Raw genomic sequence first — 26371 nt, 5'->3', positions numbered from 1 at the left:
TGAAATAATCGCAATGCAATTTACATCATAAAGAAACTGAAAACAGGAAGCCCCTCTCATAATGTTAAGAGACATGTCTTAGCACTGTATGCCACCTTATTGGTGCTAATTCCAAGCCCCTTACCATTCCATGTTAATGTTGTGTACTTGGTTTAAAACTGGCATATATATATTACAAGAGTGAATTAATCTTATCGCCAGTATGTGAGACCTCTGAGTGCCCTTCACACATACATCACCATGTAAGAACCTTCAAAGTATGCTCCTTCATTGCGTTAGTCTATTACAGGTATACCTAATTGTAAGCGTGTGACTTTTTCTAACTTTAACTGAACTCCCTGTCCCCAAAGCAGAGAATTCCACCAACAAATCAATGCCAACAACTGTAACGAACCAAGCTCTCCGCACCTTCCTACATAGGGAGTGAATATAGAGGAGAGGGCAGCTGGTTACAACCATGTCTTGTCCCCGGCAGCCTAGACCTAATCGCATAAATGCATTACAGCAAGTGAACAAAAACAAGTATGCAGTCCCTGGAAAGAAACCTATAAGGTAACTTACAACAAAAAGTCCCAGCATATATTTTCAGGAGAGTTCAGTGATCTGCCCTTCTGTGTGCAGCGTAAGGCATCATAAAGCTGATGTTTCTTTCACAGGACATCTACCAGCCTGGCACCTTATGTCGGCAACTTTAGGTCCTCCCTATTGTGAAATGTCGGAGTCTGTGTCTTGCCCGGTGGAAAATGAGGATAGGCTTGCAGTCTTTGTTTACCATTGGCACTGGGGCACTGCAGTGACCGTTGTCATGGCCGTATCTTTCTATGCTTATTTTTTATTTTTACTTTTTAAATTCTTTTTATGTTTTGTCAACGAGTGTTACATAAACTAAAAGCAAAAAGGAAAAGCACAGATTGCTGCCATTATTTGAAAGTATAATGCAGTTCGTTACAGCAGACAGTACGTTCCCTGTCTGCAAACAGGCGTCACACCATGCCGACCATTTCTAAGTGTGTGTGTGTGTGTAACAATCAGGTGAGCGTCGCCCGGCCCCTATATCCTGTTATTGTGATCCCCGCGGGCGGCCCTGCGATAACATGTTGTGTTGGGTTTGAATCAGCACATCACAGGTAATCACGCAGGGGTGGCCATATGTTTTTGGGGCGAGATGTAGGTGGCTGGAGTTCTGTGTATATTTCGCTAGTGGTATTGCAATAGATAAGACTGTGTAGCCATGCTCCTATTGTGTTTTTTTTTTATTGCACCAATGTACAATGTATGTAATCTTTTAATAGTTTTCAATTAACAGTGTTCCCAACAATTGGGCATAATAGAAAACGCTACAATGACACGCATTAATATGTACATCAACATTGCATACCAACCAAAACAATAACAACATATAATGGTTCAGTAATTTTTCTTTGCTGTCCTATCATCCACATTTTTTAAACATTTCAAGGAATACAGTCGTGTCTATCTCCCTTTATCATCTTCTTTGGTGATCTCCTCCCCCCTCCTCTGCATCCAGTGCAGTATTACATGACCCCATAGAGGAGCATGCATATGTATGTCACCGCACTCTCTAGCTGCTTTACTCACCCCCCTTTGCTTGCCTCTCCCCATTTCCACTGGTCACAGCAGTCTCCCTTCTTCCTGGTTGTCTTCTGCTGTCGCCTCCCTGATAACTGTTGTGTGACCATGTCTGCTAGATGATTCTGTATTGTGGCTTTGTGCATCCTGTGTTCCAACACACTCCCGGTCTGCGTACATATGTTCCATCAACGTAGCCCAGATCTCTAGGTCTTCATGCAGCTTGTCGTCCCTACGGTTGAGTTTCATGTTCACCTATTTAGCAAGTGCCCACTCATCCACTTCCCTGTACCACAGTGTGATGGAGGAGGCTCTGACACCCAACCACCCAATGCCCACCCTCCGTTTGGTCAACAGCAGTGCCAGCTGTAGGAACCCCTAGTGCATTTTACTCCCTCTAGGTCTCCTGACAATGCCATCCAAACACACTTGAGGTGTTTCCTCAACAGCCAGCTTGGTCACTACTTTCTGTCTGCCACCACTTGCAGTCAGTAATCATGCACTCTCAGGCACACCCATGCCATATGCAGGAACAGTGCTCCCCCCCCCCACATCTAGGACAGTCAGACCCCCGATTCACATATATTCTGAGCAGTTTGATCGGTGTTAAATATGTGCGATGAACATAATGAAAATGGGCCAGCTTGAATCAAACATTACGGTAGATTTTTTATTTTACCAATTCGCATGTCACCTTACTTTCCAGGTCTGTCATGGGTGTTGCCAAGTCCATTCCCTGTCTGCTTTGAGTACCTTGTATATGTGTCACCATATGCCTCGCCCAACCCGCCGTTAGAATCAGCAGCAATGTAGCCATCTGTCTGGGTGTGTTTGGGAACTCCGTCCAAATCCCCTGCACCGTACTGGCCTCCTTAGCATACTGGAGAAGCTGGCCCACCTCCCATTGCAAACGCCTCTCACCTCGGCAAAGGTTATAAATACCTCTCCCTGTTACAGATCTCCTAGCGTCTTGCATCCCCTTCTCATCATCTTGCCACCAACATGTCTTCCCCAGTGCGACTAAACAGGAAAATTCTACAGCAAAAGGCAGCCTACTGAATACTCTGGTGATGACCCGCTTCCAAATCTTCACCACCTGTCTAATTAGATATAGGGTACCAGACAGTGCTAGTAAGCCTTGCATTAGCAAAGCCATCAAGAAGTGAGTGTTATCTGTGCCCTGCAAGAGCTTCTTCTCCCAGGTGTCTTCAACTGCCACCCACCTGGTGGCGTGCTGCAATTTAGTTGCTTAATATTATAGTTCCATGTCCGGGAGGCCCATACCTCCCTCCAACATGTCTCGTTTGAGTTGAAGCAGTGCCACCCTATTCCTTTTTTAAATCAACAAGCTGTCTAAGGTCTTAAATATAAACTACAAAATAGTATGTGTAAAACATTTTGTATCATGTACAGACACCTAGAAAGAACATTATTTTCACCACCACAACCCTACCTACCATGGACAGTGGCAATGTGGTCCAGAAGTCAACAGACTTCCTCAGCCCAACCACTAGTGATTCCATGCAGCACTGCCGCTGGTCTTCCACCGTATACTCCACCACAACTCCCACATACTGGAATTAGGTGGTCTTCTATCTCAGCCCCAGCGGGGCTAGGTCCAGTACTGGCACTGTCTCCAGTGCTCCTAGGGGGAACAGCAGCAATTTGACCCTATTGATACAAAGGCCTGATACCTCCTCAAAGGCCACCAATTCTGCTAGAAGCAGCTACCCTCAATCCTCCTGGTGCTGCAAATAAAACAGCATGTGATCCGTGTTCAGGGATATCAGATGGGTAGTATCTCCAATCTCAGTTCTGAAGTCTCCCATGTCACTCCGGAGTTTCGCTGCCAATGGCTCCCTTGCCAGGGCAAAGACAAGCAGCAAAAGCGGACAGCCCTGTCAAGTCTGTCAGACGTCTCCCCACCATTTTGCACCCTGGCACTAGGTTCCATATGGAGTATACTTACCCATGTGCAGAAGACAGGTCCAAATCGCACCTTTCTTAGAACAAGTTGCAAATACTGCCATTCCACTGTATCAAAGGTCTTGGTTATCTCAACTGAAACAAGGGCCAACTCCCTTTGAATTTTCGGGATGGAATGTAACACGCGTGCCTGTCTCCATACATTAAACGCTGTGCTTCGTCCTGACATAAAGCTGCATTGGTCTTCATGCACCAACATACCCATTGCTCCCTTCAATCCCTCTGCAAGGATCTTGCAGAGGACTTTAGTGTCTACATTGAGCATGGTAAGAGGCCTGTAGGAGGACGGGTTTGTTGCGTCACCTCCAGGTTTTGGAACCATGCACACCACTCCCTCCCAGAGAGTCGGGGCAACTTTCCCCTCTCCTGTGCCTCATGGTACATCTCTAGCACTGGTTCTGTCAACTGACCCCACATATGCCTGGTAGAATTCAGGAATCCGCGTCCCCCACCGGTGTTTTACCTCTGTGCAGTTTGCCCATCGCTTCCCTGACCTCTTCTAGGGTAATGTCCGCTTCCAGTGTATCCTGCAGCATGGGAGGCAGCACCGGTAAGACCACTCCTCTTACGTTCTCTGCCACCAGCACCTCATTGGCTGCTGCCCCTCCTCTGAATAGTGCAGCTAGGTGTTTCCCCAGTGTGGCATTGACGTTCCTCTGAGTTTTAACCAGTGTCCCATCTGGACGGAATAGCACTCCCTTCCATCTCCCTTTTCAGCAGCCAGGCAAGTAGTTTGCTAGGCTTATCCCTCTCCCAGTGCAGCCCCTGTCTGTACTCCAGATGTGTGAACTGGCATAGACTATCCCACGTTTATCCTATTCATCATTTGTGCTCTAGAAATGAAATCCCTCAGCCTGTCCCCCAGCATCCCCTCTCTGGCGGCCAACATTTTTCAAACCCTCTAATTCCCCTGTTATGACAGCATTTAGCGCTTCCCAATTAGTACCACTTCTGTTCGTCAAGCCAAAGTTACCCTCCATGTATTGAGTAATCTTTTCCCCCAGTGTCTGCCTAAGCAGAGCATCCATAAGTACATCAGATTGCATGTGCCAGAGTCTCTGTCCATCCCCGGTCTGCGCCCCACACCACTCTGACAGCATGGGGTGTGATCAGACAAAAACCTGCCCAGATAGTGACCCTCTGCACAACAACCCTTATGTTCGCCATACCCAAAGCTTTATCCAATCGGCTGTAGGTTACATGAGTGGCTGATTAACAGGAATACTCCATTCTTGTGGGGTGTTGTTCCTGCCACATATCTACACATCCCAGATTTTGTATTACCTCAGTCGATGTGCCCACCATTCCTGGTGGTTTGGCGAACACTCTGGGGTGCCGCCTGTCCATATTAGCATCCAACACCTAGTTAAAGTCTCCCATCCACAACAACCTTTCAGCCATGATATCCTTCACCTGGGACTGCATTTCGCGGGAAGAAGGCCCTATCATCAACATTGGGTGTGTATATACTCAAGATAGTCTACCCACTCTATCCAACATCCTGTACACTATGACATATCGGCCCTGCATGTCTGCCTCTGTGTAGATCATGCGAAAAGGGACCCTTGGTGCCACCCAGACCGTCACTCTCTGAGTGTAGGAGGAAAAAGAGAATGTAATCAGCTGCCCCTTCCATCTTTTTTTCAGTTTGTCAGCCTCAGTTTCCTTAAGGTGTATCTTCTGGAGGCATTCAATATTCACTCGAAGTTGTTTTAGATAAGAGTACACCCTATATCTCTTCACATAACTTTCCAGTCCCCTGGCGTTCCATGTAACAATCTTATAGGTCTGTACCATGTAAGCAAGTATACTCCCTGCTCTGACTGGATCCTTGAACGTGTGGCTCACGCTTTCCATAGCATGACATGTACCATAACAATAACAAATACCTCCCTCCCCACCCCAGACAATCGTACAACAACAATGAACAAACCCATCTAGATCGCCCACCATTCTGAGTTACTACAGCCCAGATGCCCCTTAGTCCCTTCCAGCTGTGAACTGACTGGTTGGAATGCTCTTCCAGTTAACAGCCCCCAACCCATAAACAGGAAACTAAGCTACAGGTCCCCTAGAGTGCAGGGATGAGTTGTGCCGGTGCTTTCACCCCCGTACCGGATGAGGGTCCACACCAGGTCTTCCGCCGGCTGCCCTAGCAATGCCCCCGAATGAAAATGAAAAACCCCCATCAGAGACAATACTCAAGAGAAACAATACCTTTTAGCGACACACACAACAGTATGCTGGGGAAACCCCTGTTACCTGCTGTATTGGAGTTCTATGTGGCTGTCTCACTTTTCACTCCTCCCTCTCCCCTCAAAGTACTTACACACCAGGTCCAATGGCAGACACCCGCACCAATTTCTACACAATCACATTAGTCCGAATGTGGCTCCGCAGTTCCTGATGGCATCGGTACCCAGCCCACCTTCCTACTGGTTTGCGTGTTTGTCAGTTCATCACCATCCGTCTGCATCTCTGCAAGCATGCCATCCACCTGCACCTTGATTTGTGTGTCCTGCCAACGACTGTCACTGGAAAACACTCCAATGCACCACACTCCGCCGGTTCGTGCGTCCATCATGTCTAGTTCTCAAAGTGCAATGTTCCATTAGAGGCACCTTGTCCCATTGTTTCAGCCAGACACACGCCTTCTCAGATCACTCAAAGAAGTGGGTTTTCCCCTGCCCCACCACTCTAATCCGTGCCAGGTACCACAGCATGTACAACAGCTGCATCGATCTAATCTTTTCCTTGACTTCCACTAAGGACTTTCTCTGTAATTGTGCTTTCTGTGTATTACCTGGGAATATTGCGCTGCTGTGGTTTTCATACTTTAATGAGCCCGTCTCTCAGGCTGCTTTAAGTCTACAGTAAACACACAAAAGGTGTGGGGTGTTGCTAGAGGGAACTGGACTATTAGGCCCTGTTCAGGAAGCGCTGGTTGGGCATGTATTCTCCAAGCAAGGTATGAGTGTGAAGGGTGGCTGTACCTTAGAGGGAGTTCCCTTTACGGTCCAGGTGGTTTCACACACATTATAGTGTCATGCTTCATCATATGACCACATAGCCCCACCCAGGTAAGATGATACTATCTGGGTGGAGTCAACCTCGTTGTTAAAAGAACTGCCAAGGGAGTGCTGAAATTAGATCTGGCTGGATAATACAAGGGATCCAGATAAAGAGTTGGTGAATAATAATAAGATTACCTTACAAATCACCTGTGTAGCTTGGGGATTTTTTAATGTAGGTGTTTGTAGGTAAGGATAAAACCCAGGGTAGGGACTCCGTTGAGAATGATGACTCAAGGAGTCTAAAAGTGAGGGACCGACATGTTTCTGCCCGCGCTAAGAGCTGGAAGGTCTGGGGCATTCATCAGGGTCATGGATCCCTATAGGACAAGGAGCATGGTTACATGCTCGATGATTTGGAAAGTGCTCAAATAGAATAAATATATGTGGGGCCTACCTGAATTTCTTGTTTGGGGGAGGCCCTGCGAGAAAAGGCGGTTAGCCTCTGGTCTGGAATTTAACAGAGGGGTGTTGCCCCTTATAGTCACACTAACTCCAAAGGATGCAACCGGAAGAAGCACCTACGGTCCGTATTCCGAATTTAGGGCTGATGTACATGTAGTAAGTAAAAGGGTAGGTTTGGGCCTGGCAAGTGAGTGCACTTGCCAGGTCGAAATGGCAGTTTAAAATTGCACACACAGACACTGCAATAGCATATCTGAGACATGTTTGCAGGGCTACTCATGTGGGTGGGACAATCAGTGCTGCAACCCCACTAGTAGCATTTGGTTTACAGGCCCTGGGTGCACTGTATAGGGACTTACTAGTAAATTAAATATGCCAATCATGGATAAACCAATCATCCGTACAATTTAGACAGCAAGCATATGCACTTTAGCACTGGCTAGCAGTGGTAAAGGCCCAAAGTCTTACAGCCAACAAAAAAAGGTCAGAAAAAATAGGAGGAAAAAGGCAAAAAGTTTGGGGATAACCCTGCAAAAAGGGCCTGGTTCAACACTTCACTAGGAGGGCAGGGTGCGTTCACTTATCTTGCGAAGTGCCCTCCTCAACTATGCATCCCACCTTATCTAGCCAATTTCCGGGGCCCCTGAGCTGCACCCCACTTCTGCACCCTGGGCGCAGATCCACTGCCAAAGCGGCACCGCCATATGCCTGCCTTGAAGACCCCGATTGGGGAGCACAGCTGCAGCCTTTCTTTATCAACCCTGCTGCATCCATATTCTTCTACAAGGCATGTAACTCCAGGTCCCCGTCCATTCTTTCGCTTGCTGCAGATGCGTCCACCGGCCCCCGCTCTGCTGTGTGTTCGCCAGGCACTTCCAGGGCACACCCAAAGCCCCAGCTGTCCACTTCTTGGGCTGTTTCTGCTCCACCAGTCTTCTCCTCTCTGCAGCCAAAGGGCCAAGAACACGGCCTGTCCAAGCAGCCCTCTTCGTCTGGATGCACAATAGGCCACAGTCACTTTAGAAGCCCACGAGTCTCCAGATAAGAGTCATAGAGTGACGATCTTGTTGTCAAAAGTCCGTACATGTCTCCTCTATTTGTTGATTTTCAGCACTCATACAGGGAGGATGCTGAAGGATCAGTGACTGGGGCGACGGATGTCAGGCTTAGAGCATCCGATCGTTGATGTTGCCTGGCCCTGCCCCCTCTCTGCTTATTTTTCCTGCTTAAAGGATCTTGAAGACTCAGCTGTTTGGGCTCTCTGTCTACGTCTGTTTCGTGTGTACATTGCCCTGTGTCCCACATCCTTGATTATCCAGCCATTCGGAGGTCTCTGCAGGGTCATTGAAAAATAATACTTTGTCAATCATTAGTGAGACCCATTCCTGCGCTTTTTGCAGCAGTGGGTTCCTGTTTTTGTAGTTGAGAGTCTTGCCACCTCTGATGTGTGTGCAAGGAGGGTATTTCCATGCCAGCACCCTATGCACCCTATTTACTGCATAAAATTATGTTAGGGCTTTCAGTGCAATGTCTTTCTTGAGACAATTTCCAATGAAGCCTATCATATCCCTGCTTTCAGCTCGTTCTGGCATACCTATGTTTCATATGTTGTTCCTTCTGGATCTGACTTCATTGAGCTCAGTGCGGCCTTCCAGGAATTTGACTTGCTCTAGCTGTTCTTGCATTTTGTTCCAAAGCTCTTCGGTAGTAGGCTGGAGTTGGGCTAGCAAGGCCTCAGTATGTTTGACCCTGTCTGCCAGTGTCTTGTGGCCCTTCCGGTTTAGCCCCATTTCCATAATGGAGTTAGCAATTTTAGACTATAGGGATTCGCTAGATGACATGTTGGCCTCTAATATTGCATCAAATTCAGCTGTCTGCTGGCATTGGGGAACTAAGCACGGTGGAAACAGAGCCCTTATGTGGTGCTTCCTCCCTACTGCCGTTGTGCAACCCAGAAGGGCTTGCCTGACCTATAGTTGCTTTAAGAGCTCTCTATCTACATGTCCGGTGGGGCTCCCACCCGCCCCCAATAAGAAGGGAGCTTCAGGACAACCAGTCTGAGCTCAGAGTGCTCTTCTTTGTCCGGATTGCCAATGCCTACAGTACAGAAAAGGCCTTGGGCTGTCTTTTAAATAAATAATCAACCAAAGAGGAAATGAGAAGTTTATGGGTTTATGCCACTTTCTGTGTTTTCCCTACCTAACGCCAAATGGGGGAGAACTCATCTTGAAAGCTAGTCAAGCCTCTCTGTGAAAACTGTGTTGGGGTGGGGGGATGCCTATTTATGTAAAAGGATCCTCCCCAGTTAGTAACACTAGTGACATGCTTCATCCTTGGGTCCTCACTCATGACACCTTGTGAATCTGGGTGGGCTTTATGCGATATAGCAGAGGAGCTCCTTGATCGTATTGGTGAGAGAATTCTGTGTATAATTGCTTGTAGGTGTCCCATGTTTTGAGAATTTTATTGAGGAACCTTTGGCAAGGTTAAAAACACAAACTGATGTTACTGATATTTTAGTATACTCCCACATCAAGGGGTCTTCATATTTCAGCTATAAGTAGTTTCCAGTAAGGCTGAATAGTTTTCTTCAGGACCAGGATATTTTAAGAATTCCTAGTTGTTATATATCTTGGGCTGAACCCTGTTTCTGCAGTCAAATTATCTGTGAGTGTTACTCATGCCTTTAACTCTGTATGCCTTTACAAACCAAACCAGAAATAGGGAACCTCCTCATTGGTAAATCTGCAAAATTAATAAGAGAGACTTAACTACTAATAGTACGCTTTTAGGCTACTTGTGGTCACTAGTGGAAAGCACTGCACTCATGTATGAAATTGAAAACACAGTGGTCCATGCAGTATCTCAACTCTCAATTTTAACACAACAAAAAGGTCCTCCAAAATGGCCTCATGCTTGGGTGAGAACAATAATCAATTCAGTAAAGTGGTGTACAATTTGTGTGAAATCACATGCAACAGTCCATTGTCAAGCTGTACTTTCATGTTGTGACTCTAGTGCCTCATAGAGTTTTATAGGTGGGCAGACCCTATTGTCACACTCTGATGGGGAGAGAACACATAAAGAATACACGTTGAGGGGATACAAATGTCATAGTTTCAGTTTTGTCTACCATACATGTCCAATAAGTAAAAAATCCCCTTACCCTCTCAAGATGTACTTCACCAACAAACCTCACCCACCGAGGACCTAAGTGTGTCCTCTAATCCTTACATCTTGATTGTGTCAATCCAGAGGGCACTAGTTGAGGGTCTTCTGGGTCATGTGATGAGTTGATCAGTGTGCTGACGACACTGCCAGCATAGTCCCATAGATTCTGTACCCATCTGCTAGGCCTCATCTCATCAGTCGGGGGAGCCCAGGTAGTCCTGTGGTGCAGACCGCCTCCAACACACACTAGGCAGCAGAGTCTACGTGAAACCACCTGGGTCCTCAGCGTCGCAGTTCCATGCCAGCCTGCACTTGCACTCCATGCCCAGGGGAGATTCCACAACCAACCCTTGTGCTCACATTTCAGTTGAGCACCTGGAGGCTACCTCCATTTTTCAGAGTCAATAGGCCCCCACACAGCTGCCAGCAATCCAAGTTATTCCTGCAACAGGAACAGGTTGTTGCTTTTGCATGTGTCTTAACAACAAGTCAAGCAAGCATTTTATTGCAGCAAAACAGCAGCATCAAATGTAGAACCAGGTTGGCCACCAGGGAGATCCATAACCCTGCTGCCTACTCTACTCCAAGTTGCTCTGAGCCACAACTACAATTGTGCATTTTATGCCTTGTTTTCAAGTTTAAACCTCAAAATAGGAGGTATTTACCAAACACAGTAAATAATTCAACCTGGGGTAATGCTATTTACGAGTTGTGATAAATAAACCACCCAATTCCACCCACCTTGTAATGAGGACATTAGGCTTTACTAAGACTCTTCTGCCCAGTGCCAGTGTTTAGCTCAAAACTGTCTTAACTGCAACATGCTTAGTGCCAACGTTCTGCTTCTATTCTATGACGTTTGGGTAAGGCCTCTAAGATTATTGGGAAATTTGACTGGTTTCATCAAGGGGAGGGGCGGGGGAGTAGACTAGGTAAAAATAAAAGAACTTATCTTGCCTCCGTCCTTGCCGCCTCATGCTCCTGTTCTTATGGTTTCCCAGAATTCACTGCTGGGATACCATCACAGGCTCCCCAGCAATACTGGTGCTGCTTTCATGCAAAACGGAGCATGAAACCAGCACCAGGATTGTCGGAGCGGCTCGGACTGCCGCTCAGACACAGTCCCAGGGTCTATGTAGTTTCTCCAGCCCAACTGTTAAACACGGTTGGGCTGGAAAAACCTAAGTGTGGATGTGTGTTTGGCTGGCCTCAGACACACATGCGCACTTAGGTACACTCTCCCCTCCTCCCCCATCCCACCTCCCATGGCCCAGCCCCTCCCCTCCTCTCCCTGCATTGCTGCCCATTTTTCTGCTTCTGGCTGCACCAGTGGGGCGATGCTCCTTCGCCGTAGCGAAGGAGCCACCCCAGTCAAGAGACAACATCCCCTTTCCCAATCCAGACTCATCTGGCAACTGCGCAGTTACCACACGGCTAGAGGAGCTTAGCACCATAGCTATCCAGACCTACTGCTTCAGGCTTTTAGTCTCACAACAGGCATTTCCAGGTTACGTATAGATAAAATCAGAATATGGGCATGTGAGTCCTGGAAGGAGTCTTTGTCCAGAATGGATTTAGGGAAGCAAGAAAGCTTTCTAGCTTGTCAGGGAGGCAGTTACTTCAAAGATGCTTGAGGCTTTAAATTTTGTATAGAAAGTCTGACTCTGAAAGCCCTTTACTTTCTGTAATAATAGTTGTTCTTAACTTGAGCAGGGACCATTAAGTTTGGCTCATGAGAAGTTACAGGCAATGTTTATGTGTCAACTGATGGTCAGGCTATTTTTGGCTGGGTATATCAGTATGACTTAAACATAGTGATCAATTCTAGAGCTTCTGCCCAGGTCACGGTGGTGGAGGACATGTCTTGAGATGATTTGTTGGGGAGTGCACAAGGACTGTATAAGGAAAGTCTAGGATGTTTGAAAAGTGATGTGCATAAGATAATTCTAAAAAAAAAATGCCGTTCCTGTGCAGCATAAGGTGAGGCGTGTACCTATAGGTGTGCGAGGAAAGGTGAAAGAATTGTTGGAGGATATGCTTAAGTCAGGTGTGATTGAACCTGTAGAAGCATCTCCCTGGATTACTCCTGTAGTTATCACACAAAAATCAGATGGGCGTTTGAGATTTTGTGTGGACTTGAGATCTTTAAACCACAATGTAGTGGCTGATACATTCCCACTACCTAATATCAATGAGTTAATGACTATAAAAGGCGGGAAGTACTTTTCCAAATTAGATCTTAAAAGCGTTTATCACCAGATTCAGTTACATGAAAGTTCAGAGCCACTTATAGCTTTTATTACTACAGAAGGTACATACTAATTCACTTGCATGCCATTGTGTTTGGTATCCGCTTCGAGTGTATTCCAACGTATGATGGCAAGACTTTTTAATAGGATGGCGAATGTTGTCTATTTTCAAGACGATATTCTGGTTTTTGGGTATACAGTGTGTCAACATCATAATGTTCTCATGAAAGTTTTGAGACGATTAGAAGAAGCAGGTTTATCGCTGAGCAAAGATAAGTGTGTATTCATGACCACATGTGTAGAAGAATATTTAGGTTACTCAGTCTCTGAAGGAGGTATTAAACCTAAACAGAATTTACTTGGTGCCATCAAGTTATCACCAGGTCCTAAAGATAAAGATCAACAGAGATCATTCTTAGGGTTAATAGAATAGTACGCTACGTTCGTAGAAAATTTTACTCATAAGACTGAAAATCTTAAAATTTTGTTAAGAAAAGGAAACAAATATGTATGGACTGAAAATTACAGATTTGTTTTGAGAATATTAAGAAAGAAATTTGTGAAGCAAATATCTTAACAGCATATGACACACATCTTAAATCTATTATAACAGATGCGAGTGCTTCTGGAATAGGAGCAGTCTTGTCACAGATTCATGGAAAGTCAGAAAAGACAGTTGCGTTCACATCTTGCTTCCTCACGCAATCTGAACTGAATTATTTGATTATCGAAAGGGAAGCCCTTGCTGCTGCCTTGGGTGTTGAATACTTCCGGATGGATTTGTGGGGCATGACGTTTATTTTAAGGACAGACCATAAACCTTTGTTGAAGATATTATTTCCTGGAGGAGTGGGTAAAGGCTCAGCGAGACTTGCAAGATTGGCTGCCAGGTTGTAAGAATATATGTATATGGTGGAGTTCATTCAGGATTGGAAAAATGTTCAGGCTGATTGTCTGTCTCGGATGTCGGTGGATTGGGAAAATTGGGAGATGCTAGTGTTTTGGTTGAAGATGAGCGCGACGGTGCAGTAGCTTGGTTTCAGGATGCTGTGCATTATGCTTTAGGTGCCTTTACTGTATGTGACTGGACAGAAGAGATGGATGGAGATGCAGTACTATCAGTAGTGATGAAGATTATACATGATGGGGCCACAAAGGAAAGTGTAGTTCCGTTAGCTGCAAGACCATATTTCAAGATTTTAGACAAACTCAGTGTGTTTGGGGACACTGTGATTATGAGAGGGGATCGTTTTGTGCCACCTAGGGGGTTCAGAGCAAAATTTATTAAAATGTGTCACCGAGGTCATTTGGGACAGACTTTGACAAAGAAAAGATTGAAGTGTGAGTTTTGGTGGCCTAGTTTGGATAATCAAGTGGTAGAATGGGTTGAGAAGTGCGTGGTCTGCAAGGAAAGTGAGAAAAGGCTGAAGGTTGGAAGTGGATCTGTGGAGGGACATATCGTTGATCCCGGCAAACCATGGCACACCATTTGTTTAGACTTCATTGGTCCTATGTATGAGTTATCTGGAGAAATGCGTTATTCTCTTGTTGTGGTGGATGTATACTCTGAATGGCTTATTTTGAAGTTTATGAGGGATGTTACCACGAAAACAGCCATTCAAGAATTAGAAAATATTTTTCGTGGTGAAGGATTTCCAGCAAGATTAATCACTGATAATGGTACACAGTTGACGTCTACTGAGATGGTTTGTTTTCTTGAACAATGTGGGGTCAAACATTCCTGTACTTCTCTCTATAATCCACAAGGAAATGGAATGGTAGAGAGAGCAAATCAGTTGATAAAAGGTACTATCCAAATGACGCTGGTTAGCAATCTTTACATCAGGGAAATGGTAAATGACATGATATGGGCATGTCGCAAAACTGCACACAACGTTTCTCAAAAATGTCCTTTTCAGGAGATGAGAGGAAGAGCTCCAGGAACCAAATTAGTACCTACATGGGTGAAGGCATGGGTAGACCTGGGTGGTAAAAGATTGGGAAAGTGTATTGATGGACCTGATCACAAAATAGAGAAAGGTGACTGGGTAAAAGTCAAGTCCGGGTGAGTGAAAGGTGGATTATCGAAGTTTACCGGCCCGTTGAAGGTTCTTAGAGTAAGCAGATATTCTGTTGTTCTTGAAGTCGGGGACAGGTGAAATTTGAGGAAAGTGGCTCTCTATCAGAAAGGTGGTGAGTGTAATGTGGGTAGGAGAGGGGAAAGTTGTTCAGGTGCTATGTTCATGAATGATGAAGAAATGAGAGTGGGAATGACAATGAGGTAGGTGGCGAATCTGGGTGAAGTGTAGGAGCAGCAGATGAATCAAATGTCAGAGTACGGAGGCTTCACAAACCACCTGCATATCTTAAGGATTATGTGAGATCATAAGGTATGAGGATTGTACCTCAAAGCATTTAGGTGTACATTTTACAAACTCAAATTATTTCCTATGTTTGATTATTGTAGGCCTATCAGCAATTTTATGTATGATGTTCGTTATTTAGGAATGCATAAGTTTTACTTTTTTATCATAATTATATGTTCTTATATGTTACTCTCTTTAATTTCAATATGTTTTATGATGTGACATGCTTAACATTCTTGAGGACATGTGGGAGTTCTAGGAGGTGGGAGGCGAGTACGGCATTTACGAGGAGAGACGGCGGAGAGGGAGGAGGCAGTAAAGTGGATTGATGCCAGGTTGTTTGATACAATAAAGTTCAGCTTATGCTCGCAAAGGTGGAGCATTTATTATTGACCCTGGTACTACAGAAGTCAAACAAAGCAGAAAGATGGAAAAAACTATAAAAAGGGAAAAATCAGGATCCTCCAGGAGTGAGGGGCAGGGAATGTCTGGTAGTGGATTAAAGTTTCATAAAGTGGATTTGAGACTACACAGCCTTGGTATTCACCCCACCAACATTTAATTTCACCTGCTGTGGACTTGTGGGCAGAGATTTAGACACCGGCAGTCATTCTGATTCTGGGATGTCACTCTCCGTTTTCTGTATAGAAATAAAGGCACTCTTTTTGGAATTCTCTTCTGGGCTTTCCAGGTCTGTTTGAACGCATCCTTTGATTCACCAATGGCTGCAGACATTCATCTGTCTGACTCAGTGCTTAATTTGTAAATAAACAGGCGCTGGTGCCCAAAGCCCTCCTCTTAAACATGGGGATGCTGCATTTAAATGTGCGAACACTGAATACTGAGGCAGCGTAATCCGGAAGCCATCTGGGGCCTCTTCAATCCATTTAAAGACACTTCCTGCCCCTTCAGCTCACGCTTGCAGCTTTCTGCTTTCTCCCATTGTGACGTTTTTCCTTTGTTTTCTTTTTTCTCTTCCTCCATCTTTCCCATGTGTCTTTCACTCGCTGCAAATGCTTGAGGCAGAAGAATAAGCCCTGGCCCTCACAAATAAGTGCTGGTGCTCAGCACCGGATACAATAATCACAAATTAAGCACTGGTCTGACTGCTTTGTCCCCCCAGCAAGCTTCTTTGTGGAATGATCATACACCTAAGTGCCCTGAGAGACACTGAGATACGTCCATTGGGAAGGTGGCATGGCCTAGTCTGACTGCTGTCTCTGCAAAATCCTGAATTAATTCTCTGGCATCAAAAAGTAAACTAACTCCAGTATTTCCCCTTCTGGTTATCTGCTCTGTATTATCAGGCCATGATGTTCTGCCACAGTTGTGACTACTACAACAATTCTGATTTCCATCAAAACTAGAAATAATTTTCCAAAATGCCAATGTAGATATAGAAATTGTATCAGTTATGTAACCTCCAAAATGGCACAGTTTGGGATACCACCAAATGGATATTAAATTTGGAATTTATAATTGGGCCTAACCGTTATTTCATGACCACGAGGCCTTTGTTCATTCTGTACGCCCAGAGCTTACACATTGTGGCCCCAGCAAGTATGTTACTCTAGTTCCAGTTCACTTTTAAGAGGTTTCAGTGTGACCTGGTGGGTATTTAAATTTTCAAAAGCAAGACTACATTTGAACAAATGCTGAGCCTGCAATGCAGTGGGCTTTTCACGTGTGTAGATATATCATAGGTGGGGATTTTTTACTTTAGAAAAACAAAACACATTCGTTTTCAGGAAAACAATCACAGCAAAGTTCCAAAGGGAGTTGCAAACAGGCAACTATTATTGGGAATACATTAAAAGGCAGGTAGCTCTCCACATGTTGGCACATGTGCCAGTAGATAATTGTAAAGCTGCCAATTATTCCAGCTGGTAGGTCCATTTAATAGCTTGCTAATATTAAAATTCCGTGGTCGTAAGTACATTCTAAGCATTTATTTTGGTGTTTTCTTGTTTGTATATCACCTAATAGAACTGGATATTTAAGAGACATGCATTACTTAATACCGAAGTATGGCCCTTAATGCTAAATAATACTCGATTGCCCGACTAGAAGAGTGTAAAATCTATAAAGGACACACGGGAAGAAACGACATTTATTCTGTATGTCACATAATATCTTCTCATATTAAAAAACATCAGATCACGGAAGAATAAAGCTAGACTGACACAAACCGTAGAGCAGCACATCTAAAAATATGCAGGAATACAGGGGGCGAGATATAGACGAAAGGGACCAGTTGACAAGATAATGAAACATTTATTGCAAGGCAGATTTGTAAAATAATGGTGTAATTTGCTATAAAACCTCATGAAGGTGGAACAAACGTCTACTGTAAAAAAAAAGTGACACAGTGATGTAGCCGCGCACTCTTACACCCCTTCAACAAAACATTTTGTAAACCGAAGTTACACTTGGGTGCGACAAAAATGTCATGAAAAGGCAAGTGACTCATAGAATCGGATTTTATGGACATGTAGGCTCTTATTCATGAGTCACCATGGCTAAAGATCCAGAAGTGCAGTTTGATGTTTATGGCACAAGTCTGGTACGTTTCCACAATTTGTATCACAGCGGAGGGAGCCGGCTGGGCCAGAGGGCTGGCGCTGGTGGGCCCCGGAGCCAGCGAATCATAGGAAAGTCTACAGTGCACAGAATTTTGTTAAAATTCAGGCCTTGGACATGATAAAAGCACCCACTGCATTAACACCTTGAAATGGTGCTTGGCCTGAGTAAGAAAGAGGTGGTGCAAAAGTGAGATGCTGGTGGATTTGTTTCTTATTAGGGTGACTGACTTCCTTGCCTCATTCTTCTATTTGATGTTTTAAATTTATTTTAACAAAGCGATTTCCAAACTTGCCTTTCTCTTTTCCAGGGTTTGTGTGTAACTTTGGGATTGCCCATTGGAGAATGCCATGCATTTTTCAAAACAAAGTTCTCCCCTTTCAGACGTTCGAGAAATAAATCTTTTTATATGTCGGTCTCTGCTCCCTCAGCTAGCCAATGTGCATTGCTAGTGAGGGCAGCAAATCATTTTAAAGAACCCCCTCATTGTATTATTGTGCCAGTAGATTCATTGGTGTGGCTCACACTTCACACCCAATCAGGAATGGCGGGGGCCAGTTCAGAACCTGCTGCTGTGATATGTGGGAGAAGCGGTGTTGTATAGAAGTGAGTTAAACGCCCCTCGCCTCTCAGTGGCCATCAGCAATAATTCTACCCATTCAAGAAGGAAAGGAGCAACATTTCCCCGGGGACTGCACGTGTGATTACGAATCGTAACTGTGGAAGTACAAGACTTTTCTCAATGTGGCTTTTCAGAGTAGACACTTCAGATCATTTGTGTAATGACTGTAAAGCACAGAGCAGAAATAAAATAGTGACCACCGCTTTCATGTTGCAATATCTCATGCTTAACTTGGGAAACTACTGTGCAGCAGTGTCAAGAGCTCCAATCTGTTTCATTGTGTTCCATAGTTTACACCATCCCTTTGCATTGCTGCTCCAACATTGCTGCCCATTGACTTCGCACTTCTATGCTGGCATATTTTTCTTGTTAGCATTTTCCTTTATACTTCTTTTTTACCTTATTTCTCATTCTTCTTTCATTCTGTTTTTCTTTCTTTATTTTACTTTCTTACTTACATGTTTTAATTCCTTTTCTCGTAGTGCTTTTTCCTTCCCACATTCACGCTTATTTTCCTTTTCTTGTGTGCTTTGTCACTTCCTTTTTTCATTGATTCTTTCTGGGTATTTCCATGTGTCTCTGGGTATTCTCTTGTCCTCAATCATTTTTCTCATTTTAGTTCATTTCCTTTTGTCACATATTCCAATTGTGAGGGTGATAGCACCGCTACTCTCCAGGTACACAGGGGATTACAATATTTTTACCATAAAACACTGCACAGTACAAATACACTTTAATCTGAATTTGAGGGTACTACGGACAAACTTTGAGGCATGAATCTGGGGTGGAACAAATTAGGGCTCAGTTAGCACTTAGGAGCAGTTGGAAAGGTGATCAACCCAGCTGGGTCGACCCTGAGGAATGCCTGGCCTCAGGTAGTTGGGTATACAATGTTCAGGAAACTATGCAGACAGAGTTGGTTGACAGTTCGAACGTATTTGTAAATTACATAATTCAATAGTTTAGCACTGGAAACCAAACAAAAACTTGATTTTGGGGGGCATTATAAGTCTCTACATATTGAGGAAATGTGCTTGAAGTGACAGCCTCATCTCAACATTTGAGCTACTTCGCTTTAAAAAAGCTGGAGCTTCCTAGTCAAGCACATGTGAGTCTTTCTCATAATGTAAATGTGCTAATATGAAGGCATGAAGTATTGATTACGTATCCCTGGCCAAAGGAAAATAGATTTGGGTCTCTCAGTAGTCTTGGATAGTCACAGTATTATTGCTGTGGATGAAGAGATTCCCAAGGCTGGGGGCGTTAGTCAAAGGGCAATGCCCGGCTAAGCTCACTAGGGGAAGCACACTGTCACTCTGTCCCGGTCTCATTCTGGCCCAAGAACATGATCTTATTAGCTTTGTGTTGTGTGGATCAAAATGTAAAGATGTGAGTATTTAATAATCTTTGCCCTACACAACTTTACCGACTTAAATGCAAACCACTGTCTTCTTTATATTCATTCTGATGTTTCAGTCACAAAGTCTGATACACTACTAAGTTCTGTCCAAGGAGCTGTAAAGGAGCCATAGATGTGGTTGTTATCAGCATGCCTGTGGTCTAACAAAGTACTTTATATGGCAACTCCCAGAAACCTCATTGACCAGTGGGGAAATGTCAAAAGGGATGAAGGTTCATGGGTGATAGATATATGGTCGCATGCCGGATAAAACTTAGCATGAACAAATGGAGCAAAAGTAACTCTGTGTGCCACAATTCATGTAAATTCGCTTTGAAACTGCAGGAACACCGAGGAAAAAAGTGATAAATGGAAATTACTGTTCCAACACTGCTTAAAAACTAGGTATTGCTTATGGAAGCAAGTTCATTTCTTCTTTTTGTTTGCTTGTACATTATCGGAAGAGTGACACCTATATGCTAATTCGTCTTTGTCTTGGCCCAAACAGTACTATAGCAACCCGACCTGCTTGGCCATTCCTTGATTCAAAGAAAATAAAATTATCCTTATATTTTTCTCCTTATTGAATCTCATTGATGAGGAGCAGCTTGACTGTCTAGTTAGAACATGGTCATGACCTAGCTATGGGCATAGACTTGGGTCAATCTAAAGTCAATCGCTAAAACAAATTAAAAAATTGATGTACGGAAGTCTATAGCTTTACAGAATCGAATCAACCATATATCACTTAAGGTGGACCACAGCCCAGCCCGGAATCCTCTCAGTAGCTGCAGCTGCTGACCAATTGGGTGTAAATCCACCAAATGAATGTACCATGTCCATGACCCTCAAGAGCTTGTAAATCAGATACACCACAGTAAGTTCATTTTCATACCCTTCACATAAACCTGATTCAGTGTCAGTAAAGAAGCTGGCTGGATATAAATAGCTCTTGAGGTGCGTGTGACATTCGAGGTTTGGTAGCCGGTATGACATCAAGCCTTGTCTTCCTCAGGGGAAACTTCAGTTATTCTAAATTAAAAAACAGAAAAACGTATCCAAAACAATCCAACAGAACAAAGATGAACTCAAAACTATAAAAAAAAAAAATGTCATTATATTCCCAAAAAGCTACCACTAGGGGGCTCAGAATCGGGGACAACACCCCAAAATGTAACAACCCCTGAAAAAAGTCTAAAACCAAAAAAAATTAAAGGGTTAAAAAAGGCAATATCTCCAAGATAAAACAGTCTGTCGCAGTGCTGTGATGCAGGGATGTTTTCTATGATCAGCACACTGGTGCACTGCTCGGAGGAGCAGAGTGCGGAGCAGGTATCCATTCCCAGGGTGAAGGACAACAGAAAAAGGGTCACCAGGTATGTGTGGGCAGGGAAGGAATGATGGCAGGGGCTCTGGTGTACTCTCATCTGCGCCTCCCCAGCATGATGGCAGCTTGGCTAAGGAGAGAAATGTGAGCAAAAGGGGTTAGAACAGGGTTTCCTCGTATTTTTAATAAACATTTATAATCGAAGAAAAAATACATCTAAATCAAAGGAGTCGAAAAAGAACATTCTCAATACAATAAAGATGTATTTTCAAATAAAATGTACGCTATTTGGTTTGAAAAAGTTGCAAGTTGCCCAAGAGGCAGTACACTTTTCATAATGTTTAAGGTAACTTGATATAGGCAATTTTCTGGCAGCTTTTAGATCCTTGTGAACGGCTGAGGTTTCAATTTTGTGGTGAATATATTGCAGTACGAGAATGGAAAGGATGTACAGATTGCAAAAGAAAATATTGTATCATGCTGGTAATATTTCAATATGTCATCTTATATATTATCCTAATGAGGGGATATGAATAAATCTTTTTAAAATTGATTTTATTTTTCTGCTTTGTTCTTTCCTCTGTCCCTCTTTAAATCTTTCTTTTTCTTTACTTCCTCCGTGAATTCACTTAAGAACGTCAACAAAGCCTCGTTAGCATGCGGCCAATTAATACAAATATATGTTCCACGTTTTCTCCCGAGGTGCAACGAGTAGTAAAGAAACTCAAGAACTCCTGTATGCCAGGCAACATATTATCGTGGTGGCAAAGGCCTTCGGCTTGCAAGCCATCGATCTCGTGTATATTGATTACAGAGATGGAGCCGGGCTCGCGAAGCAGTCCAGAGAGGGGGCCTTAATGGGCTTTACTGGTATGTATTAAGGCGAACATGATTTACCATTAGATTCGTGTATTACTCGAGCTTAGGAAAAATGGCAGCAGGTGTGCCGTGCTTTTTTTTTACTGAAATGTGATATTTGGTCTCTGCTTTAGATTAAAACGTACAAGGGGAGTGAAGGATGTTCAAGTCCACTCCGTGCTGTGAAATCATCTGGCACGCGTGAATACATTTGCATACCTATTGGGCGGTAATCAGTGCCAAGGAAGTTTTGCTTTCGCAGCATTTTATAGGCGCGGTTACACGTTCTGCTGCGAACATCAGGCGAACCCGAGCCAGATTCTTGTTAAAAGTACTCAGCTGGGCCCGGCGCTGCGTAGCGCCCCCTGAACCTGCTGGGAGCTGCTGAGGTGACGCAGTCCGTCCTGCCTGAGCAGCGCCTTCGGAGGACCGCGGGCCGCTACGGTCTTCGAGTCTGAAGTTGTAAAAACACTGGAACGCACGCGTGCAATGTCTGCACTTGGAAGAGGGGCCCGGTCTGTGCGCGGAAGGATCTGTTAGCGAGCATCCCCGACCCCCAAGCTGCCTCGTTTTGTGTCCCTGGATTTGGAACCTGCGCCCTGGCCCCCGTCCCAGCAAGCGCCGCTTCACACGATGAGATGACACCTATTGCTGCTGGCAGACAGAGCACCCCTCAAGGCGCCTGCCGCAGGCGGGGAGAAGTGCAGGAGGTCACCCAGGCACCCCTCGGGGCCAAATAAGTAGCCAGAATGTGTTTCTGTCGTGGAGGAAATACTGTTTTAAAATATACACAAATTAGTGTCCGTTATATTAACGTTGTGGTGCTGTTCTAATGTCTGTGAGCAGCTCAACGAAGTGCCTTACTTAGGGGAGACATTTCTCTCGATGCACTGGAGTACCGACGTGTAAACAGCCTCCGAGTATGTAATTAACGAGGCATTTACACAATCAGAACTTCAGTGATACATGTTAGACTTCGTCTCGGCTTCTGAAAGTGAAATAATGGTGCAGCACATCCAATTAAAGATACCAGCGCCCGCTGCAACCACATTCCCCGTGTTTGACTACCTGTCTAAATGTATACTGCACCCCTCCGGAGAAAGATATTTTTCTGGAATAGACACAGGGCTTGCGGCAAGCGTGTCCCCGGCCCCGCTGTCCTCCTTTCAGAGGGGCTCGGCTTTGATGTGAATATGTGAAAGCGAACGGCGTCCTAATAACACCCCTTTGGATGGGCCCCACAGACTCGAACACGAGACAAAGAAAAATGTGAATATGGTCCAAGCCTTCTGTATTGTCAGACCAACAAAAAGCTGACGTGTGGCTCGCCATGGTAATTCGTTCTTACAAATCTAATCGTGTGTTGTTTGCACCATTTTCAACCGTGTTCTCTAAAGCAAGACTTCAGTTAGAAAAATAATTCGCGCAAGTCTCCAAACCAGTAGCGATGATTGCTTTTAAAATGGGTATCTTTGGCACTCATTCCTGTGAAGCCTCCATTTGTTATGTTTGTTCACTTGCCTTGAAATATCATTAGCTGTTTCCACTGATCAGGCAAAACTGTATCCGCTTCCCCATCACACTAGCTACTTCAAGGATAAGGCTACATTCACCCTACTCCAATTTTCAACATTTGTGGCACTGATTTCTTTCCCTACCAGTGCAGATGAAAAATATTTTTACATCATTGTAGGCTTATTTTCTTTCCGTTTGGTTAGGACATTGGGAAAACAAACGTCCATATAAATGGCCTTCGACTTTCCTTTAAATAAACAATCTGTGCCATGTCAACTCCAGCATCTAACTTGCTTCTTAGATGCATGCTGAGGACACAGGTATAAACATGAAACACGACAGGGTTGTCTTTTGTCCTTTGTGGTGGACACAAATGGCATTGTTTTACCCTTAACTAAGAGGGCCGACAAGTATTGGCCTAAAGCACAATCTGTCAAACAGAGCTTTAAAAAATGAACGTTAATATATATTTTTTTGTCTTCCAGTCGTTTATCCTATCCTTTACCCGTCAACTGCAACTATTTATAGTAAAGCATCACAATAATTTTAAGTGTGGATTAAGAGGTGGATCGTACCTTTCATATTTGTATTTCAAGTACCCCAAAAAGTTGTTTGTCTGGACATCTCTTTTCTGTATTTGTGCACAGAAACACACTAGCAGAAATCCAGAGGTCAACAGTTTTAGCTTTGTTCTAGGTTCTCAGCTCCCATTACCTGCTTCTAGCAGAGCCTTTTGTATATCACAGAAGTGCAATATTATTAGTGAACTAGGTTTTGGAGCAATGTTCATTGCTATATGTTTCTTTGTTGGGTGAGAATGATTTGAAGCCATTAACAGTTTATGTCATACTGTGTTTTGTAGATATTATAAAATGTCAGATTAAATTAGTAATTCTTGGTCTTTATTAACACTTGTAATAAACAAGTAATTCGCTGTTTTGCAGATTTCAGTGGTCTCCGGATACTAAAAATTAATTTTGAACTTAACACTTCCTCGTAGTTTTCATATAATCTGTTTTGAGGAACGATTTCAAATCATATCTTATTTAATGATATCTGCACCATTATTTGTTTCAGATAATTTTATTCCCGAGATTTCACATAAAAGAATCAGTCTACTGAATAAATAAATAAAGCATGGCATTGTTTAAAATTTTTAAAAACAGCAATTTTATAGGTATTCTGTTATCACTAGTTTGTTACATTTCTTGAAAGTCAAACATTAATGTGCAATTTAGCACTAAGCATACGATGTTGTATTTTTAAAAAAAGGATGACTATTAACCCATATACTGACAAATATTTTTAGCATACAAATTATTAAAAAAATGTTAACGTCCAGCCCTAATCCATGCAATAATCTCCATAATATTAAATCAGGAAACGATAGCTGTCTTCGTTCCTCCTTTTCAAAATAATTCTAGAATTTTTATTAAACTCTAAGGCCTTTATCAACCGATGAAGTCACAAAAAGAACTGGCAGGTGAACAATGCCACATGTATGTAATGTAGCCTATTAGTTTGTGTAAAAAGTACACTGTGCCTGATTGGGGAGCCATGGATTCCAATAACATAACACATTTATAACTGGTTGATATGCTTTTTCTTTTTAGGTTTCTTACTGAATGAAATTCTTCACAAATAGGACATTTACATATGTAGTACTTACGTAGTCAATATGTGTCTTTATTACACAATCTTAATATCAAATATTTTCCTATATTAACTTGTTGTGGACTTGAAGTATTTGTTTTTAATATTTTGAATATTTGTCTTGCCATCCAGTTGATTAATCCCTCTATTCTTTGCACTACTGGTTTCTAATATTGTATCTTATGCATCAATTTTTAAAGTATGATTACATTTTAAACCAAAATAAACACAGTCGATCTTGTTTAGTCTTCCTTGTATTTCTTCATTAGCAGACTGTCCTGCACTGATTATAAATGTCATCGCCGCAAAAAAAGCAGATGGACAGCCATTAGATAATTATTTGTTATATGTGAAGTCCATGAGGCATTCGGATGCTTGAGTGGCTGACACAGTTTGTGGGAACATCTGCTGTTGTTTCATGTTTCAGATGCTATCTATCTTCTTTTAGGCAAGCAGGTGATACACCCTAATCAAATTCCCATTGTTCAAGAGCAATTCACTCCAAGCGCAGAACGCATACAGTGGGCTCACAAACTGATCTCTGCATTTCAAGAGCACCAAGAATTGGGAAAGGTAAAAATAAAATGTACATAAATTGTAAATCTTGTTGCAAAAGTTGGCTTCTATTCAAGGCCTTTGATGATGCTAATAGTGGCAATCAAACGTTTTACTCATTTATTCTAGCTGAATGTATTTGGATGTGTATCACAATTATTAGATCATCCTATATGAGTGGGAGGACTGTTTCTCCAAGAATTCTTGCTATTTTTTCTTTATTGCAACATGCTCTGTAGCAAAATATGCATTTTTGTTTCACCAGGGAGTTATTTTTCATATGTGACATAAGTTTGGGATTATTGCAACAATGAAAGAACAAAACATTGAGAAATTGACAGCTAGTTAATCCATTAAAGTGTGAAGGCAATTTAAACCTAATGGGTGATAGCAGATTTAATGTAGTAAAGACCAGGATCCTGTGAAATGCATCCACATAAGCATGCAAGTGCCTAATATGACCAAAAAGAGGTGTGGTTGTGAGTGTGGTCTGCTTAAATGACAGCAGCAACTCTCTTATTCCTCAAGAGGCGTGCTGCATTGAAAGTTTTCTATACCATTACTTTACTTGTGCCATCTATATCCTGAACTGCTTTGCAGGCCCAGTGCGGAGTAGTCCCCCATGTTGGACACTCAGGCATGGCACAAATTCGGTCTCATCAAAGGAGGTAGAAAAACATATTTCAAGTGTGTGAGTAATCCACACCTCAAGTTAATGCAATAGGACCAATACATTTGCTGCAGACTTCAACTGTCATTTGCACTGATCATGTTTGTGTTGACTCATGATACCCCATTTGCTTCCCCACCCATTATTTTATCATTGAGTGTACTGTATGAGAGGGAGGAGGTTATTCCAGGGTCTAAATAGCTAATCAATAATATGTCCAAACTTAAGTAAGTAAATTAAGGCTATTTTAAGGACACTCTTTCTGCATCTTTGAGTTGGTGCTCGAGAGATCCCCCTTGTTAGAGTGCAGTAGCAAATTGAATTGCTTATCACGGTAATGGGTTGTTCAGCACT

General features: G+C 43.3%; 1 protein-coding gene across 3 annotated transcripts in view; it reads left to right on the top strand.

Annotated features, from left to right (window-relative positions):
- CLYBL (citramalyl-CoA lyase) overlaps nt 1–26371 on the top strand; it is a 1509930-nt gene that overhangs the window by 1411430 nt on the left and 72129 nt on the right. For all 3 annotated transcript variants that reach the window (XM_069205075.1, XM_069205074.1, XM_069205077.1), the window contains 2 exons: nt 21469–21636; nt 25241–25365. In XM_069205075.1, the coding sequence (XP_069061176.1) occupies nt 21469–21636; nt 25241–25365 (293 nt within the window). The remainder of the gene's footprint in view (nt 1–21468; nt 21637–25240; nt 25366–26371) is intronic.

This window comes from Pleurodeles waltl, chromosome 8, assembly GCF_031143425.1.
Source record: "Pleurodeles waltl isolate 20211129_DDA chromosome 8, aPleWal1.hap1.20221129, whole genome shotgun sequence".
Taxonomy (NCBI): Eukaryota; Metazoa; Chordata; class Amphibia; order Caudata; family Salamandridae; genus Pleurodeles; species Pleurodeles waltl.
Note: the sequence above shows the minus strand (reverse complement) of the source record. Positions and strands in the feature narration are given on the sequence as shown.